This window comes from Dermochelys coriacea, chromosome 1 (genome assembly GCF_009764565.3).
Source record: "Dermochelys coriacea isolate rDerCor1 chromosome 1, rDerCor1.pri.v4, whole genome shotgun sequence".
Taxonomy (NCBI): Eukaryota; Metazoa; Chordata; order Testudines; family Dermochelyidae; genus Dermochelys; species Dermochelys coriacea.
In genome coordinates this window covers 309694885-309713131 of record NC_050068.2, presented here as the reverse complement: position 1 = coordinate 309713131, position 18247 = coordinate 309694885, and the positions used below count along the sequence as shown (strand labels likewise).

The window sequence follows — 18247 nt, the reverse complement described above, 5'->3', positions numbered from 1 at the left end:
AAATATGAATCATGAGAGTCCATGTTTAAGAAATGCATTTTCAGAGTTGTTTACATTACTATTGCTTGTTTTAAAAAATTACTGGAGGCTACAGTGGGGATCGTTTTCTTATTGCTGATGCTGTGGTTGATATTAAAATGCCAGCAGTTACCATATAGTTGTAACTGATAAACCACAATTTCTTCGAGTACTGGTCCTTGTGGGTAATCACTGTTGGTGGTCAGGAGCAGAAATTCTTCAATACAGTGTCTGCTGGTCTGCACTGTGCATTATGCCTCCTTGTGCTTCAAACAAAGGGCATAAGTGGTGACATGGACCAACCACACCCTTCAGTTCCTCTTTTGCTGCTTGTGGTCTGTGATGGAAATTCTCCTGTGCCAGTATTCCCTTCTTCCCCTTGATATTTACATGTAAATAGTTATTTATTTTTAGATAGAGTTGGGAGTGGTGTGTGTGATTCCTCCCCCTGTCTTTTCCAAACTCTGGGGCCTTATGCCCAGGGTTCTGGGCTTTAAATCTTGCCTCACCTGTCCCTGAGTCTTCCGGGTGAGCAACCCTCACAACACATGCCTCTACCGCTTAGGGTAGGCACACATCCCATCTAAGTGTGGGATTTGCCACTCCTTTCCTTCTCACGCTAGGCAAGCTCGGGAGTTCCAGCTCTGCCAACACTTCATGAAGCTAGCTTGAGGCCCAAGATCAGATCCACGGTCCTCTTGTTCTCCAGCTCATCAGCCGGAACCACTAAGTAACATTCTGCCAGCACTGACAGAATGCCCCACCAAGCTGACAGACTCAATTAAGAGCAAGCACGATGAGGGTAAGGAGATGCACAAGACGACTGAGAAGTCTGCTCATTATTCTTCAAAGAAGAGAGCAGCTTTTCCCCTTCTGGAGTCTTGCTGAAGCCTGGCCTTAGACAGCGTTCACCTGGAGCTCATGGTGAGATTGGGCAGGCACCTGTGGTACTAGGAACATCTGCTACTCCAAAACTGTCCTCTGAGTGATGCAAAGATGATAAGGAGCACATGCCCTGAACACCGATGGTATCACACCACAGGTCTTAGCCTCAACTATCCATCCCAAAACAAGACTCCGACAAGCTCTCCTCCAGCGAAAGAGGGATACACCCTTCTAGATGGATTTGGCTACCTATTGTGATCTGGAGTCCCCAATTCTGATGGAACTGTTGTTAGTATAGGACATCAAAACATTGTCCATCCACCACTCCCTGGTTCCCAGCCCCAGCGGAGATATGACATTCTGAAAAGGTATTTTCACAAATTGTTCAATCGCTGCTAACCATATGTTCTGTCACCACCTTCAACCCCCATTCAGCAGACACCTACCCCATGTCTTTCCAGGATGGGAGACCACAACTGCTGTTTATTACATAAACAAGCAGTGAGAAGTGGTCTACACCCTTCTGTAAGGAAGCAGTATGAATAGGGAACTGATGCATCCAACCCAACATTATCTTCTTAGCAGCACCTCTTCTGGGAGTCATGAATTCCCTGACAGACAGGCTCAGCAGGCATTTTAACAATGACAAGTGGGATCTCTGTTGTTTGTTGGTCCAATGAATCTTCCAACAATGAGGGTACCCATCCTGGGACCTCTTTGCCACCCAAGAAAACATGAAATGCCGAGCTTATTACTCTAGCAATGGCCAGGGTCCAGACTCCAGAGGGGATGCCTTCCTATTCCTATTTTCAGAAGTGTAACGTATTTCTTTCTTCCCATTCCCCTCATACCTTGTGTTCTCTGGAAAATACACAGTGACAGTAATTCTAATAGCACAATAATGGCTGTGGTCAGTCAATAATGGCTGTGTCATAGCCCGGCAATTGACCACCTACAGTCATTTCTCACGTTACTGTCTCAGAATGGGGGACAAAACCAACCATCCCAACTTGACTTCCTTCCAGCTGACAGCTGGGTTTTTGATAGCGAACAGACTTAAAATGAACCTGTTCAAAAGCAGCACAATCCATCTTGCTTAATAGTAGAAACCCTTCTACATGTTTTAGATGACAGGGAAAAGTGCTTCCACTTAGCATCCTTCCTCCAGAACTTCCCTATCACCTTGATTACCTCCTCTCCCGAAAGACACCAGGACTTCCAGTCAGCTTACTGAGAGTGCATCTCGCAACTATCAGCACATTTGCACCCTCCTGTAGAGAGCTACTCAGTTTTTACTCATCCCACAAAAGCATTGCTAGAACTTTTCCTCTGGTGTCTCAACCTACACCACCCTGCAATCTGAACTTAGTACTAGCAGCACTTATGCGGCTACCCTTTGAGCCCTTGGCTTCGTGCTCCTTCCTGCATTTATCAATGAAACTATCTTTTTGACGGCCATTACTTTAGCTCAGAGAGTAGGTGTGCTTGGTGCCCTTATGGCAGACCCAACTTATACTGTCTTTCATACAGACAATGTCCGTCTGATTATATCTGACGTTTGTTCCTAAGGTCCCGGGAAACTTCATCTGAATTACATGGTTCATCTGCCTACATGTTACCCAAAGTCCCACCATACTACAAACAACACGAGATTATTCTGTCTAGATGTTTTAAGGGCCCTGGCTTTCTACCTGGATTGAACAAAGCCATTTTGATAATCTCCTTGACTGCTCACTTCATTTGCCAAAAGAAGGAAGGGTAAGGCACTATCTTCTCAGAGGACTCTCAAGGTGGATCTGTGGGTGCATTTTCCTCTGCTAGTAGCTCACAGGCAACTCCTCCTCCACTTGGTATCAGCTCACGCAACTAGGGTACAGGCTGCCGCAGTAGCATCACTGCAAGGTGTCCCTCTTTCTAAAATCTGCAGAGCAGTCACTTGGAGCTCAGCAGATGGTGCATCCTTTGGTTCAGCCATTCTGCAGACTGTGGTGCCATGTACTTCCACGCACACCCCTCCTAAATAAGCACTGCCTAGGAACCACCCACAGTGAGTACGCATAGGGACCAGCACTCAAAGAAAGGAAAGTTACTTACCTTATAGTAACTGGAATTCTTCCAGATGTGTGGTCCCTGTAGGTATTCACAACCCACATTCTTTCCCCTCTGCTTTGGATCTGCATGTGATTTGTGGTAGAGTAGGAAATGAAGGGGCAGTGGGTCCACTTCTCTACTTAAATGCCCTCAGTTCGCAGCACAAGGAGGTGCAGCCCAACAGATGCTGCTATTGAAGAATTTCCGGTCCCGAGGGCACATGCACCCATTCTAAATACCTGCAGGGACCACACATCTCAAAGAACTCCAGTTACTATAAAGTAAGTCACCTTCCTTTTCCCAAAAGCTGAAGTAGGAAACAGCTGCAGGATAGAATACTGGACAGGGGCTCAGGAGACCTGGGTTCTAGTCTCAGGACTGCTACTGCCCTGCTGGATGACCTTGGGCAAGTCACTTTGCCTCTCTATGCTTCTCCATGTGTAAAATAGGATTAATGGTATCAATTTTCTTTGTAAAGCACTTTGAGATCTATAGATGAAAGTGCTATATTTGAGCTAGGTTATTTAATATTAACGGAGCCATATCTCTTAACAAATATTGTTGCTACAGTGCTCACTGCCCAATGAGTCATTTATAACTTTTAAAAGTGTGACACAAACATCCTAGGTTGAGATTTTCAAAGAAGTCATGTAACCAACTCCTAATAAAAATCAAAGGAAGCTGGACATTGACACTCATATGCTCCTTTGAATATCTCAGTCCTAATATGTGTCCTTTTGACTATTTCCTCTGACTGGCCCATGCTGACTTTGCTCTCTAATCCCCTCATTTGGTTATTCCTACTATATCTGTAGTATTACACTATGTATCCTGCAATTTAGGCAAGGCACTAGAAAGTGCTGCCCCAGCACAGAGCAATTTGGCTGATAAGATGAGAGAATTTCCATAGCAATATATTTTTTTTCCTTTAGTGAGCGAGATCTCCACTCAATAGGTGGTTTTCTCTAGCTTCAATCGTCCATGGAGACTGGTAAATTACACAATTAGCATGCAAACCAAAATGGGCCAAATTCATCCTTAGTGTAACTTCACTGACTTTGACAGAATTGTTTCCCAGGATGAATTAGCCCATCATGCTTAAACTTCTCTCCCTAAAATACCAGCCCATGGTTTTTCTGAAACTGACATAAATAATTAACATAGGTTGTGAGTTTTAAAGAAGAGATCATATTATCTTTGTTTGGAAAAATAGACCTGTGGCATTTTTCACAGCTTTGCTACTTTTCACAAATTGCTGCTCCCTGCTTACAAAATGACAGAGTGATAAGGAACGTGACTGAGAGAAGCAGCTTCTCCATCGAGGTACCAAGATGGAGTATCTCTTTCTACTATCCCTTCTTTAATCCAATTTAGATTTGGGGGAAATCTATTCTTAAGGAGAAATTATATATTCTGCCCCTCTATGGTAACATATTCCCTTCAAGAGTACCGTAATCCCATATTTTATAAATTATTATAGCTTGCAGTCATTATACAGGAAAAACTCCCATTATGGAATCCCTGTCACTGGTGGTTTGTAAGATACATATCCATCAAGGATTGGTCTAGATATACTTAAACCTGATTCAGCCAAAGGAACTGACTTCTTGAGGTGCCTCAGAGCCTTCCACTACTGTGATATAAATGAGTAGGTGAAATCCATCTCTGAGCAGAGGGCCCGCACAAAGCATATGAACCATGTATGTCACACTTTTAGCCCTCAAAATAGAGTCAGGCCTTGTGCTGACTTGGCAACAGTGGTGAATTTCACCCAACTGGAATCTTTCTTGAGTGGTTCTGATGTCAGTAAATGTAGTTTGCTTCCTTAGAAAACCTCATGTGTAAATCTAACAGGAAATATGAGAACAAATCCAGTATCATCATGTACAAGAAAAATAACATAAGTACAAAACAAATGGAAGTGTTTGTTGTGTTCTCTAGGTCTTCCTCAAACAAATGAGAGTAAAGGCTGAGATTTTCAAACCTAGCTAAGGGACCTCAACACCCAATTAAATTAGAAATTTAATTAAAGTTAATGAGAATTAGGCACCCAAACAACTTTTAAATTCTCAACTAAAACGTCTATGCTAGTTTGTTTTTAAAAATTACAGTTGATAAGATTCCATAGGTGAAATCCTAGCCTCGCTGATGTTAATGGGAGTTTTGCCGTTGATTTCAAAAGGGCCAGGATTTCACTCAGCGAATAAGTTGCAAAGCAAATTAAGAGAAAAGGAAAATGTAGAGAATATAATTCAATTGCTCATTTAAAAAATTAAATTCTCAGTGTGTTATAATAGGTGTATTTTAGCTGTAATATCTAAAAGTGCCCTGTGGTAAGAAATAAGTCATTTATGTAATAGCTCAAATACATGTTTTTCCCCTTACACGAGCAAATAAAAGTCAGTTAAAAGCTACTGCAAGAGTAACAGATCTAACCAGCAAATGTCAAATGTAATCTTATGTTAGTTCAGAGAAATTAATACACATGCCTTTAAAGCCTTTTCTATAACTTGCATAATTTAAATATTTACAAAATATAAACTTTCTTATCAAAAATACATCTTTGTATGTTTCAGCAACCAAAACCCTTTCACACAATGCTTTTAAAGCAGTATTTAACACATAATTACATACAAATAAACAATGAGCACCAGATGCATTTCATATACTACATGGATGCCTCTGCACAGTTGCTGAGCAAACACTGCATGTTCAACAGTTGAGCTTTGCATCCACATTTCTTTCAGCAGTGTGCAGGAACAAGCTATGCATGGGTAATGCCTAATCCCTGAATGGTTCCCATCCTTTCACAGATGTAAATAAAAATGGGCCAAAAATGGAGAAAAATAATAGAGTAAATATTTTAATGGTGTGAGCCAATCTATCAAATACATTATGCATTTGATCTTGTTTTATAAGCAACACTGGCTGGGGAGTGATCTATTGAAATATTCTAGCTACTGTATCTGCAAAAATTCATGGTGGATAGGTCCATCAATGGCTATTGGTCAAGTGGGTCTGGGATGCAACTCTATGCTTTGGGGGTCCCTAAACTCTGACTGCCAGAAGCTGTGACTGGATGACGGGATGGAACATTCAATAAATTGTCCTGTTCCATTCATTCTCTTTGAAGCATTTGGTACCAGCCACTGTCAGAAGACAGGATACTGGGCTAGATGGATCATTGGTCTGATCCAGTATGACCATACTTATGTTCTTAAAGGCAGGAGGAAAAAAATTTATTTCCCTTTATGATAAATTTCTCCTGGTTTGATCCTGCATGTGATGTGGCTGAGGATTAAGAGAACCAGAGCTAAGCCACCACCAAAACATCTGAAGATGGCGAATTGTTAATTTTGACCCAATAGTACAGTACGCTGAGGGCAGTGGGGCTAAAGGTATGGGGCTGGCAAGAACACTGTGCCCCACGCATATGAGACCTGGAGGAGCTGGCTGCAGCAGTCTGTTTCCTTCAGCTACCATTCTGTCCTACACAATTGCCCCCCTTTCACTTCTAAGCACATTTGAGTGATGGGCTTGTCAAAATACTAAAAATGGCAGCTACTGTGCACACTATTTGCATTCACTAGAATGAACTCCAGCACTAATTGCCTGGCCATGCCCCATCTCCACCTGAAATATACCCGTTATCCCCACTCTCCCACGTAATCAGCTCACATTACTGAGCACCAACACATTTACACTACATGACTGCACAGTGGCTAATCAAGCACTGCATGTTCAACAGTAGAGCTTTGCATTCTCATTTCTTTCAGCAGCATGCAGGAACAAGCCATACTTGGGTAATTCTAGTTCCGGAATGGTTCCCATTAACAACAGATGGGAGTGAGGACTCCATGACACCTCTCACATGTCCAGTATCCCTTTAGCCTGTGGCCATTAAAAGCCAATACCTCTTCTTGACTTTTTTCCATTGTATTTATTGACAACGTTAAGGCAATTCTTGATCATCATGTTATGGCTGTTGCTGATGAAAAGTTTAATACCCCTAACTAGCTGTGGAGTTACATATTCAAATATGTCACCTATCCACCTGGACTTCTCAGAAGGCATGGCCTTTTTTGCTGTTACTTTATCACTTTGTGCAGGCTACTACTTGTCTTGATTTGCTCTTTCTGATAGAAACCAAATGGTTTGGAATACAATACATTCTGTGAGCTCTGTTACTGAGATTGATCCTCTTGTTATCCCAACACAGGAGGAATAAGTCCTGTTCAGCAGGAAGAAGTTGCTTTGGTTTTCGGAGGCAGATTATCTCATTTGCAGGTATGAACATCAGTCATGCTCTCACACCTTCTGCAGCGTACATAGCAGCACCAGACAAACTTGCATTCGCACCTCTCCACGTGTCTGACCACGTGAGTGTTGTAACCACGGCCACAGCAGAGAAGGTTGCAACCATCTGGTCCCTCTGAAGTGCGGTTGCATTCCCTTCCCTGTGTTCCAGGAATCCCGAGTCTGCGATCCTCTACGCAGTAGTTGGGCGACTTGTTTATGTAGAGAAGATCTTCCTTGCGGATTGGTATTTTCCGTTGGGTTTTTTCTTTCCTGCGTAGCTTTTTCTTTAGTCTGTCTGATATCTGTATACTGTTTTCATATTTATCTTTAAATACTGGCCAATCTTTTCAAATGAAGACATAGTTTTCCAACAAGTTTTCACAGCACAGGACCCAGAAACTCCATGACAACGGCAATCCACTGACAACAGCTTTGCTACAGCCTGAAAACAAATCAAGACCAATATTCAGACTTTAATTCCACCATATTCCCTCATTCATTAAAAATACTGCTCATTCGCTGGTAATCCCTAGGTCTCCAAGCATTTTAATGATGGGGAAACAAGGCCACAGCAGGGACAAAGTTTTAGTGGCTACTCATTCTGGGTACCTAGCTGGAGACACACACAGGGCCTGACTTTTTTGAGGTGCTGAACAGGTGCAGCTCATCTTAGCAAGACAAAATAAGTTGTAAGTTTCCATTATTACTCCTTCAAAATTGGCATATATGCCTTTTTTCATTCTGAAGGATTCAACGTTTCCCCCAAACTACATATACTTAATCATTCCACCCATCGCTGAAATGCATCCACCTCTTCAGTGGAACATAGCAATGATGTTTAACAGTGCACAGTTTGGGAATGAGAGTGGATTTAACCGAGGACATTTAGATCCAGGGGCTTAGGTGAAGTCCCAGGTGGCTGTCACACTGACAGGATCAGGCTCTCCTATTGTAGGTAGGTAGGGTAGGTATTAAGTTAATTTTGCCATTAATGTCTTGTTTTCAATGCATTTTTTCACTGCACACAAATACTAGCTAACGTGTTTTGATAGTGTAACTTATCCATGTTTTTTATAACTGCAGTATTTTAGAAATATTAGTAGAGTTAATACTTTCCTGTTTGAAGTGTTTCTGTTGGGTGGAATAAATTTGAAATCCTTTTCAGATATAAGTTGACTTAATAAAAACTGTCTGCAGGGCAAAGGGTGTCTGCAGCCTTAATTAGGCTTCTGTAGCACACACAAGAATCTAGGCAGAGCTTATATTGGAGCCAGCCTTGAAAAACTGTAGACTGTAAACAAAGCACTAACTTCCTACAGCTGGAACTGCAGCTCAGATCTTTAGCAGACTGAGTGTAATGGTTTCCCCTTCAATCTCTCATGGATGGTCATATGTAGAAGTAAACAATGAGGTGTGTCTATTGGTACATGACACAACTCTGGAAAAGTTTAAAAAACTATCATATACACAGACTTAGCAAAATGATGAAGCCAAAAAAATTTTTAACGTCTCCATTATTAACACTCCATATGGATTCATTGGTAATTGTGTGGAAAAGTCCATATTATAGTTGTCTGTAGTGTATCTAACTTGTCCCTGTCCTACACTCCCACAACACGTATATTTTAATCACAAAACAATTTATTGATGACATTGTTTTGAAGCACCAGTAGCTGGAGAGTGTTAAAAAAGGCTGATTTTTAAGACTTAATAGTGGAGCTACAAGCTTCTCTTTAAACTCTTTTTACAGCAAAGTAGCTACATTCTTTAAGCTATTAGTGCAGAAGGTTAAGGGGCATTTACTTTGATTCATAACAACTGAGTGTAAAAGGGCCCTTGGGGTAAGCCTACAGCAGACTAATAAGGCAATAGAGTTTGGTATGTTTTCCAGTTTGAGTATCTTTACCACCAATACGAAGATCTTAGAAGATCTGTACAGGAACACACGCTTCCACATAAACTACGCAGCAAATTATTCAACATCCCTAGGAAAAAAACTTGTCCTCTGTTTACTCAAATCCCTCCCAAAGACCCACTTTCTCCATGATGCCCACAAATACTCGCCCATGTCCATCACATGCCTTCCCCACCCTAGCATTTATAAAAGGGGAAGAAAGAAGGGGGGGGGGAGGAAAATACCAATTTAACACCTTCCTCTGGGTTTCACAGCAACTCTTACTTTATCCTGCAGACTGATCAGAGCCACTGTAGCCCTGCCCTCATGCAGAGCCCCAGTGACATCAGGGGGACTACTCCATCCACAAAGGACAGATTTAAGAATCAGGGTCTTAGGCTGCAAACTCCAAGAGCCAAGGACTATCTTTATTTGTGTGTTGACTGGCACCAATCCCGCCCCCCTCCACACACCATGGTTTAACAAATGAGTAGTTGTTATAATTTGGTGCAGAGGAAGTGATTTGTCCCTGCCTTAAGTTTTAACATGATGGTAAATTTGGAACAAAAAATGAACACATTTCTATCAGCGTGGCTGAAGCTCTGGACCCCGCCCTGACTAGGTCCCATTGACTTCAGTGGGAGTTCAGGGCTTTCATCACATTGCCAGATTGAGCCCAGAGTGATACCGAGGGCTGCGCTGGCAACGTGCCTGGATCTTCAAGGTCACACCTAATTATGTATAACTCTACAAACATTATTAAAAATACACATGACCATATTTGCTTGGACTTTTACCTTCCTTGTGCATGAACAGAAATTGCTTGTTGCTCGAGGTCGCTGGTAAGTCAAACAAGTGAGGCATTCACAGAGCCGTTAAAGAGGAATAGCAGGTGTGTGCCCTGACCTGTTAGAACCATTAGTCAATGCAGATGGAACCTAGTTAACTGGGAAGGAGATGAAGGCAACATTTCTAGACCCTGTGAGCAATGTTCCCTCTAATTTTTGACAGGCCGTGTGCGCAAAAAAAATTTTCTGTGCAAATTGTTGTGCTTCTGTGCAAATTTTTGTGCACATGGTGTTTCACCGTATGCGCTGGGTTTAGGATCTGTGCGCGCACGCAGACATGCACAGCTTACAGGGAACAGTGCCTGTGGGCCATATCTGGAGCTGGAAGCTGCTATGTCCGGATGGGCAGCAGGCAGTAGGAACACCCAAACTGCTCCTCTGCAAGAATGGGGGATAGGACCTATGCCCAGACCACTCTTGGGCATCCCCAATTTACAACAGTCTTCCAGTAACACTCTGATTCACTGCTGCAATTACAACAGACACTTGTGTTCTCTTCCTCACTACTTATTGTACAGTCATAATCCTGCGTTTGTATCTTCAGAATCAGTTGATAAGGAAATGATTGGATAGTCACAGCTTTGGCATTAAGACTTCACTATGATTAAGGCAGAGGAGAAGCTATGCTCTGAGAGGAGAGGGCCATTGTTACAATGTAAATAACCTGAGAAGCTACAAAAATGACAAAGAAAAACAGAAACCATATAGAGAATGTAAACAGTAAGCCTGTTTTACAAAGAGATGCTATTTCAAAGTATTATCCTAGTTATCATTATTATTATATGTATTATAAAATGTAGCATCCCCAAATAGACTGAAACCACATTGTGCTAGGCGCTGTACAAACATGTGCCCTGATGTTGCAAATAATTTCACAAACTTCATTTTCCACACATGAACAGCCCCATTGAAGTTAGTGGGGCTACTCTTGTGTGTAAAATTAAGCATGTGTGTGTTTGGAGGATTGGGGCTACATAAATGAAAAAGGGCAAAGGGATGATGTGCCTCACTCTCACCCCTAGTCTGGTCTATGAGTATCTAAGTGTTTCTGATCACCTCTCCCCATGGTACTTCATGATGTGGGATGCACCTTCCTTATTAAAGTGTGGTTCTGCTGTAAAAGGTGACTGCAAGGATAGCATTGAGGCTGTGTATTCATATTCTGACAGCAACAACAGATTGCCATAGAACAAGCTTCTATGCATGAGGCCAAACTTTGGTGCCTAATGGTGAGCATCTAAATGAAAGCAGGCCAGATTGTGTCAGAATGCTGGAAATGATGGTCTACTGTTTCTGCATAATCTGAGGGCATTTCAAAGTACAATATGTTCTGAACCACTACAGCTAGAACCTCATGCGATATGGTCACTGTCACATGCACTGCAGTGTTTTTATGGGTTATGTATGCAGGTGTGTATACAGAGATGTGAGGTGAATTTAGTGTTTGTGAAAGGTGCTACACTGGTGACTGAATCCTCTGTTTAGACCATACACACTGGTGGGAGCAATGACAGGGCAGAGAAAGTACTTCAGTCCACACCCATTCAATTCACTCTGCCGATGTGGTCACCAAGAGTGCCAACAGGGATTGTGGTTTTGATGACAATTACCTGGACCTTGATAAGACCATCATCTCATTTCACACAGGCCACTGAGCAGGAGACATTTCATTCAGTATCATACCAATAACCAATTCCAAATGGCTCCATTAGCCATCCTCTGAGCCATCCTGTCCCCTAATCATTATCTAGTATGTTTGGAGCTAAGAAATGTAATACACTTGTGAGTTCCTCTATCTGTCAATAAAATATTCTGATGGGTCAATTAGTATATTCCTTTATGGGACATGGAACCCGGTGAGTTCAGACTCTCTATCTTAGCCTGATCATTCCCTGAGAGAGGAGGGGTTTGCACCCACTCCCAAGAGAAAGGTGTGAGGTTCCTTCCTCTGAGACCCACCAGAGACCAAGGAAATCCATGTGGAAGCTGCATGCTGCCACATCTCCCCTCCCCAGCACCTGTAGGAGCAGTGTTCTCATAATGGTCCTGAGGTGCAAGGAGGTTTCATGCCCTAGGCAAAACTTCCACCTTGTGCCACCCTGCAGCAGCTCCCCGCCGCCGCCGCCCCCTTGGCCCGGGGAGCCCCCCCTGTGGCAGCTCCCTGCGTCCCCTCCCCTTGGCCCAGGGAGCCCCCTTGCAGCAGCTCCCCGCTGCCCCCTCCCCTCAGCCGGGGCAGCCCTCCCTGCTGTCGCTCCCCCCCCGCCCCGCCCTTGGCCTGGGGAGCTCCCTGCCGCCCCTTCCCTTGGCCCGGGGAGCCGCGTGCAGCAGCTCCCTGCCCCAGCTCACCTCTGCTCCACCTCCTCCCCGAACACGCCGCCGCTACTCCCACCTTCCAGGCTTGCGGCGCCAATCAGATGTTTCGCGCAAGCCTGGGAGGGAGAGAATCAGAGCGGGACGGTGCTCAGGGGAGGAGGCGAAGGAGAGGTGAGCTCGGGCAGGGAGCAGTTCCCCTGTGCGCCGCCCCCTCCCCCCCGTTACTTGCTGCAGGCGGCCCTCCCCGCCCCCCCTGCCCCAGCTCACCTCCACTCCTCCGCCGCCCCCAACCACTTGGAGCCCTAGGCAACCGCCTAGTAGTTGCACCAGCCCTAGTCCGGACTGCTGCTGCCTCCAACTTCCTCTTAGCAAGAGGGGTACAGAGCATGTTCATTATGAAAGGGTCAGAACTAACATACACTTGGAATTTTCATGGAACTGGGAAGAAGACTCCTGAGACTAACCCTTCCTGTCACCAGCTCACTTGTACCCACTTATTTTCAAGAAGCATCCAGGGAGACGTTTCTACAGTGCTTCGAGAAACAGGGGTTGCATACGATGGAGCCCAACCCACCCAGGTTGATTCCTTTTTCTTCTTTCTACTTGTGGAACCAGAAGGGAGTGTTTGGCCCCCAGTCTATCTAGAAATCTTAAGTATCATAGTATCTGGGCACTCACAATCACAAGTCTATTCACCTATCAAAACACCTGTCAGGTAAAGTAGAATTATTTCCTCCCATTTACAGAAAGGCAGCTGAGACATAGTGAAGCTAAGGCCCTCAGCCTCAAAAGTATTTAGGTGCCCAACTCCCTTAATGCCTTTGAGGATCTGGACCTAAATGACTTGCCAAAGGAACTCTGTGACAGAACAGGGAATTGAACCTTGATCTTCCAAGTCTCAGACTAGTAAACACTGGACCACTCTTCCTTTCTGATCTTCGGATCCTTCCTACTTTCTAAGTTACATGTCCTAGAGCAAACTAGGATATCAAAGCTTAAACATAGGGTTCGGAATGGAGATGGAACAGGAACTGGAGTATTCTACACATACCAAAACCAGTACCAGTTATTCCAAATGAACGGTGTCACATCAGTCCCTGAAAGACTATTCTTGCAATGACATAGCATCAGAAACACAATGGTATTTATTATGAAAGGTCACAGGATAGCACAATATCTTGCAAAACCTCCTTCTTGTAGGCCCCAGAACACCAGTTTAAATTCTTTCCAACGTCTCGTTAAGGATTTTGAAATTAGGACAATCAAGAGAATTTATGCTGATATTTTACTCACTAATACCATAGTTAGAGTAAAATCCTAACTGCAAATAATGAGGGCTGCTTTTTCTTTCACTTTGCATAAAGGCCGCAATATTTGCTTTACCCAACAGCTCACAGCTAAATTGCAAAATATTTACTGTATGGAAATTACACAAAATAGTCTGCATACTTTCTCCAAGGGTATTTAACAACAATTCCAGCTCTTCTGCAAAAACAGTGTGGCTAAAGATCATTAACTGCTTCAAGCTTGCTATGGATGAAATTCTTTTAATACAAAAAACCAGTGCTGCGCTTTAGAAAAATGCAGCATATATTAAGATGTGTGCACCAAATGATTTCTACAGTGCTCTTTTCTGTGCTGTACTGCAGAGTTCTGTATTACAAAATGCCTGCAATCCTGTAAGGTCCTAAATTCCTAGATTCTCATTGGGGCAGATTCTGCCATTCTCATTCACACAAAGTGGTACCTTACTCTGCAAACAGTCCATTGATTTCAATAGAACTACCCTGGGATTATCTACACTACAGCCACACAGCTACAGTTATGCTGCTATAGCATAGATGCTGCGTACATCGATGGAAGCGGTCAAGACAAGGGGCTACCTCTATCTAACTATGGTGCTCAACGCTAACATTTTTTATTTAATTTTTAAGTGTAGATAGAGCTTAGAGAGTGATAGGCAAGCGCCTGATCATTGCAGACAGCAGGCTCTAATCCTGATCCTGCTGAAGTCAATGGGAGTTTTGCAACTGATTTCAAAGCTTATGCTGACTTCCCTGAGAGTTGTGGGTGCTCAGCTTCTTTCAGGAAAAGACTGTATATAAACTGTCTACAAATGCTTATTCATGGGTCTATATTACAGCATGTAATACACTGTAGGCAACAAAGTAAAGAGCAATTTTTAAAAAAATAGACTATACCAGTTCAAAAACCTGATGTCCACTCTGTCAACTCACAAAAAGGTTCCAAAAAAAGGCAGCCCACTGTATATAACAGAAAAGAAATAAAGCCACAAGCATTATTCTGAGAAGTGTGTGGTTAAATTTTACTAAAGGAGGGGCATGAAAGGTAAAAGTCTCTACTGCATTCCACCTCTGACTCAAAATTATTTTGTGGTTTTTATTTTTAACTATAAAGTGAGTGAGATAGATGATAGCCTGGATTTTTAGCCTCAGTTATGAAATTCTTTGCTCTGGAGATTTTAGTTTGGCTCTTGCCACGGGCCCAATCCTTACCTGCAGTCAGAATCAGGCCTCTTTGCATTAATGCCACTTTGGGCAGTTAAATCTAACGAGCATTTGGTTCGATTTCTAACTTCTAATGCATACCTGCCTTCCAGCCTCGTTATTGTGCAGGTTCATTGAGATCAGTCCGTTCCCGTCTTTTCCAGTTATATTCTTAATAGGCTCATCTAAGAACTTTCTGCTAAACCACATTCCATAATGGATGTCATCAGAGCAGCCACCCCAGTGCCAGCCTTCAGTGGCTGAGCCACCATTTTGCAGGTTTGTATCACACGAGCACTCAGTCATATTTCCTGCACTGCATGATCGAGTCACTGAATGTACAAGGCCTGCCGCCGTCACTGCATATATAAAGGCTGTTTCCTTGGTGCCTAAAAAGAATGCATTGAGATGTTATTTTAGAGATTAACCACATCTGACCACTATTAATTTTCACAAATGAATCTTGGAAGTCAATCCCCAGTAGCTGTTATTCAAGGGCAATAATGAAAAGCTCTACAGTCATTATTTACACCATATTCCACTGATGTCAGTGAGCCTGATTCATGGAGTTACACCAGCGTAATGGAACTGAGACTCCAACCTAACAAGACTTCACAGATGCGGAAGGACTACTCACATACATTTGATTTTTTCAGGACTGTTCCCTTAATTATGCTACTTCATTCTGAGCATGTGTCATTTTGTTCACCACTTTCAGTGGATTTTGGGGGTTTTGGCATCAGAAAATTTTAACCAAATTTCAAAAAAATTTCAGTTGAAAACTTCTCTCCAGCCCTGCTGCTTTCCACCATTAATACTGATTTGAATAAGGAGAAAATGGTTCAGATCATGGGGTGACCCGAAGCTCACCTGTGCACACCCAGGATCATAGTGTTGCCTTTGTACAGGGCCAGATCCCACTGTATACCACCTTTAAGAACCTCAGGGCTGTTCTAATTTACAAAGGGTGCAACAATCACAAGAAGCTGAAACCACAGCCAGGGATCAGAGTGGTACAAGGGTGTTTTGGCCATACCCCCTTTTCTCTGGTAAGCTGGCATTAAGAAGGGGAAGTGGAATAAAGCCCCAGTGCTATCTTTATGCCACCAATGGATGGTCTTTGCCCTGGGATGACTCTTCCCATGCTGGTTAAGCCAGCTTTAGAGCCAAACTCTGCTGGAGGCGTGGCATAAAGCGACTGCCGCAGGGAATCTGGTCTGATATCTTTAAAGGCTCTGGTAAGGTTAGCACACCATTAAGGCCACCTAAAACATCCTGCCACCAGTTGAAGAACTACTATTTTCTCCACTGTTATAAAGAGAGTTTTAGTTATTCCATACTGCTCACTGAAAAGGAACTTCATTTCTACTAGAGTGTTTTGATGGCACCAAAACAACTTTTCCCTTAAAAAACACCAATGAGACTATTCACACTAGTAAAGACACTTGTGTGTAAGTATCTGCAGGGTCAGTCCCTGAATTTGGGCCCAACTGATGTTCACAGGAGTACACATGAATAATGTTATTCACAGTGGTAACTGCAAGGATGGCCCTTTCTGAATTTACATTACTTTGTATTGCTTATTTTTAGTTATTTTTTTTGTGGTTTAGTTCACAAGTGCTGTATGATAGCATTTAGCAACCATTACATAAGAACAAAATACAATCTTAAACTACTGAATAAGGACCTGATTGTGCACTCTTCATTCAGGCAAGTAACGTGGGATTGAACCCAAATCCTGCAAACACTGACATGGATGAGTAACTTTATGCACAGGACTTCAGTGGGAATACTCATGTGAGTAAACTGAACCATGTGCAAAAGTGTTTGGGAGCAATGACACTACTCCTCTGTATGCGTCTGCGATCCATGCCTTGGTTGTAACTTATTAACAGTATCTAAAGCCACAAACATTTGACATAAAATAATTATATTCAAAGAGAACGTGCTCTAGTGACACACATTTGAAAATAATTGTGTTTAATTGTTAAGTTGGGCCCAGACCCTACAACCTGCTCCACTATAGATGCCAAGTCAGCAAGGCTCCAGGAAAGCACGGAGAGAGCTTCTGGCAGGATCTGATGCTTTCATCTCATGCAGACAAGTTTACCCCTAGTTTAAGCCTCGATTCAGCCAATTCCCATTGACTACTCCAGCCAGTATCTGGAGAGCAGCGGATGGAGGGGACGCCCTGGGGGCGCTGGGCACGGGCGGCTCCCGGGATCCCCCCTCCCGGCCCCTCTGCCCTCCACAAGCGAGGACAGGTCGCCTTTGCTCTCCCTGATACTTTCACCCCCCCCCCCCCGCCCCCAGCCTCTGGCTCGTCTCCGCGCGGCGCCCCCGTCTGGCCCCGGCGCATGGGCGGATCGCGCCCTCCCGGGGGACGGGGCGGGAGTAGCGGCCTCCGCAGCCCGGCGCCCCGCTGCGCTGCAGGGGAGGGGGGGCTCGACCGCTGGTCGGCGGCCAAGGCGCCCGGGGGCGCTCAGCGGGCTCGGGATCCTTCCCCCCCAGCAGCTGGGCGCTCTCCCCCCAGCCCCCGCGGACTCACCGCTGCTCAGCTCGGCGCCGAAGACGGAGAAGGCGGCGTCGGAGTCGGGGGGCAGGAGGAGGCAGTTCCACCGCTCGTGCCTGAACTGGCCCCGGCACTCCTGGATGCCCAGCCGCGCGCCCTCGCGGATGCTGGGCAGCAGGTGGGGCTTCCTCTTGCACAGCTCCTTCTGGCGGCCGCTCAGCGGCAGCCCGGCGCAGCCCGGCTTCTCCGGGCCCCCGAAGGAGGCGATGCCCAGCCACCTGCGGAACCAGCCCGGGAGTGAGAGCCAGGCAGCCGGAGTCTCTCGGCCACAGCACTGCCCCCTCCCCCCGGCCGTCCCGCCCGCCCCATCGCCGCCCGCCCGCCGACTCACATCCAGTTCCCGTGGGCGCAGCAGGGCCACAGCGCTAGCAGCAGCGCTGCCCACCGCACGCACAGGCGAGGCGAGCCACAGCCAGCCCTCCCCATGGAGGCAGCCCGCCGTCCCGGGCCTGGGCCGGCAGGTGACAAGCCCCGGCGGCCGCTTCCCCTTATCCTGCCTCGTCCTCTGCTCCGCGCCCGGCGAGAGCGGCCTGGGGGCAGCCGCGGGAGCCCAGGGCCGGGCCGAGGTCCCCTCGCTTCAACGGGAGCGGGCTCCTCTTGGGCTCCTCCATGCCCAGCCTTCTCGGCCCCTCCAGCCGCGCCTGGCCGCCCATTGGCCCGCGGCCGCTCATGAATATTAGAGAGAGCGCCCATTGGTCCGGAGAGCTCGCGTAGGGCTCGCCCGCTAGGGGGCGCTGCCGCGCAGGCCTCCCGGTGTGAAACAGGCTCCGGGGGGAGCGGCGGGGTTCACTCGGGGAGAGGTACGCGCCGTCTGTGTGCG

General features: G+C 45.2%; 2 protein-coding genes across 2 annotated transcripts in view; one reads left to right on the top strand and one right to left on the bottom strand.

Annotated features, from left to right (window-relative positions):
• Window positions 1–7350, top strand: part of FAM3C (FAM3 metabolism regulating signaling molecule C) — a 59878-nt gene extending 52528 nt beyond the window's left edge. The window contains exon 11 of the mRNA XM_038395308.2: window positions 7214–7350. The gene's annotated coding sequence lies outside the window, so the exon portion shown is untranslated. The remainder of the gene's footprint in view (window positions 1–7213) is intronic.
• Window positions 7272–18045, bottom strand: WNT16 (Wnt family member 16). The gene is given in 5 exon segments (XM_038395253.2): window positions 7272–7630; window positions 7633–7735; window positions 14958–15244; window positions 17404–17645; window positions 17759–18045. Coding segments are annotated over 5 exon segments (1086 nt in total). The 5' UTR covers window positions 17854–18045.
• Window positions 18046–18247: the final 202 nt, after the last annotated feature.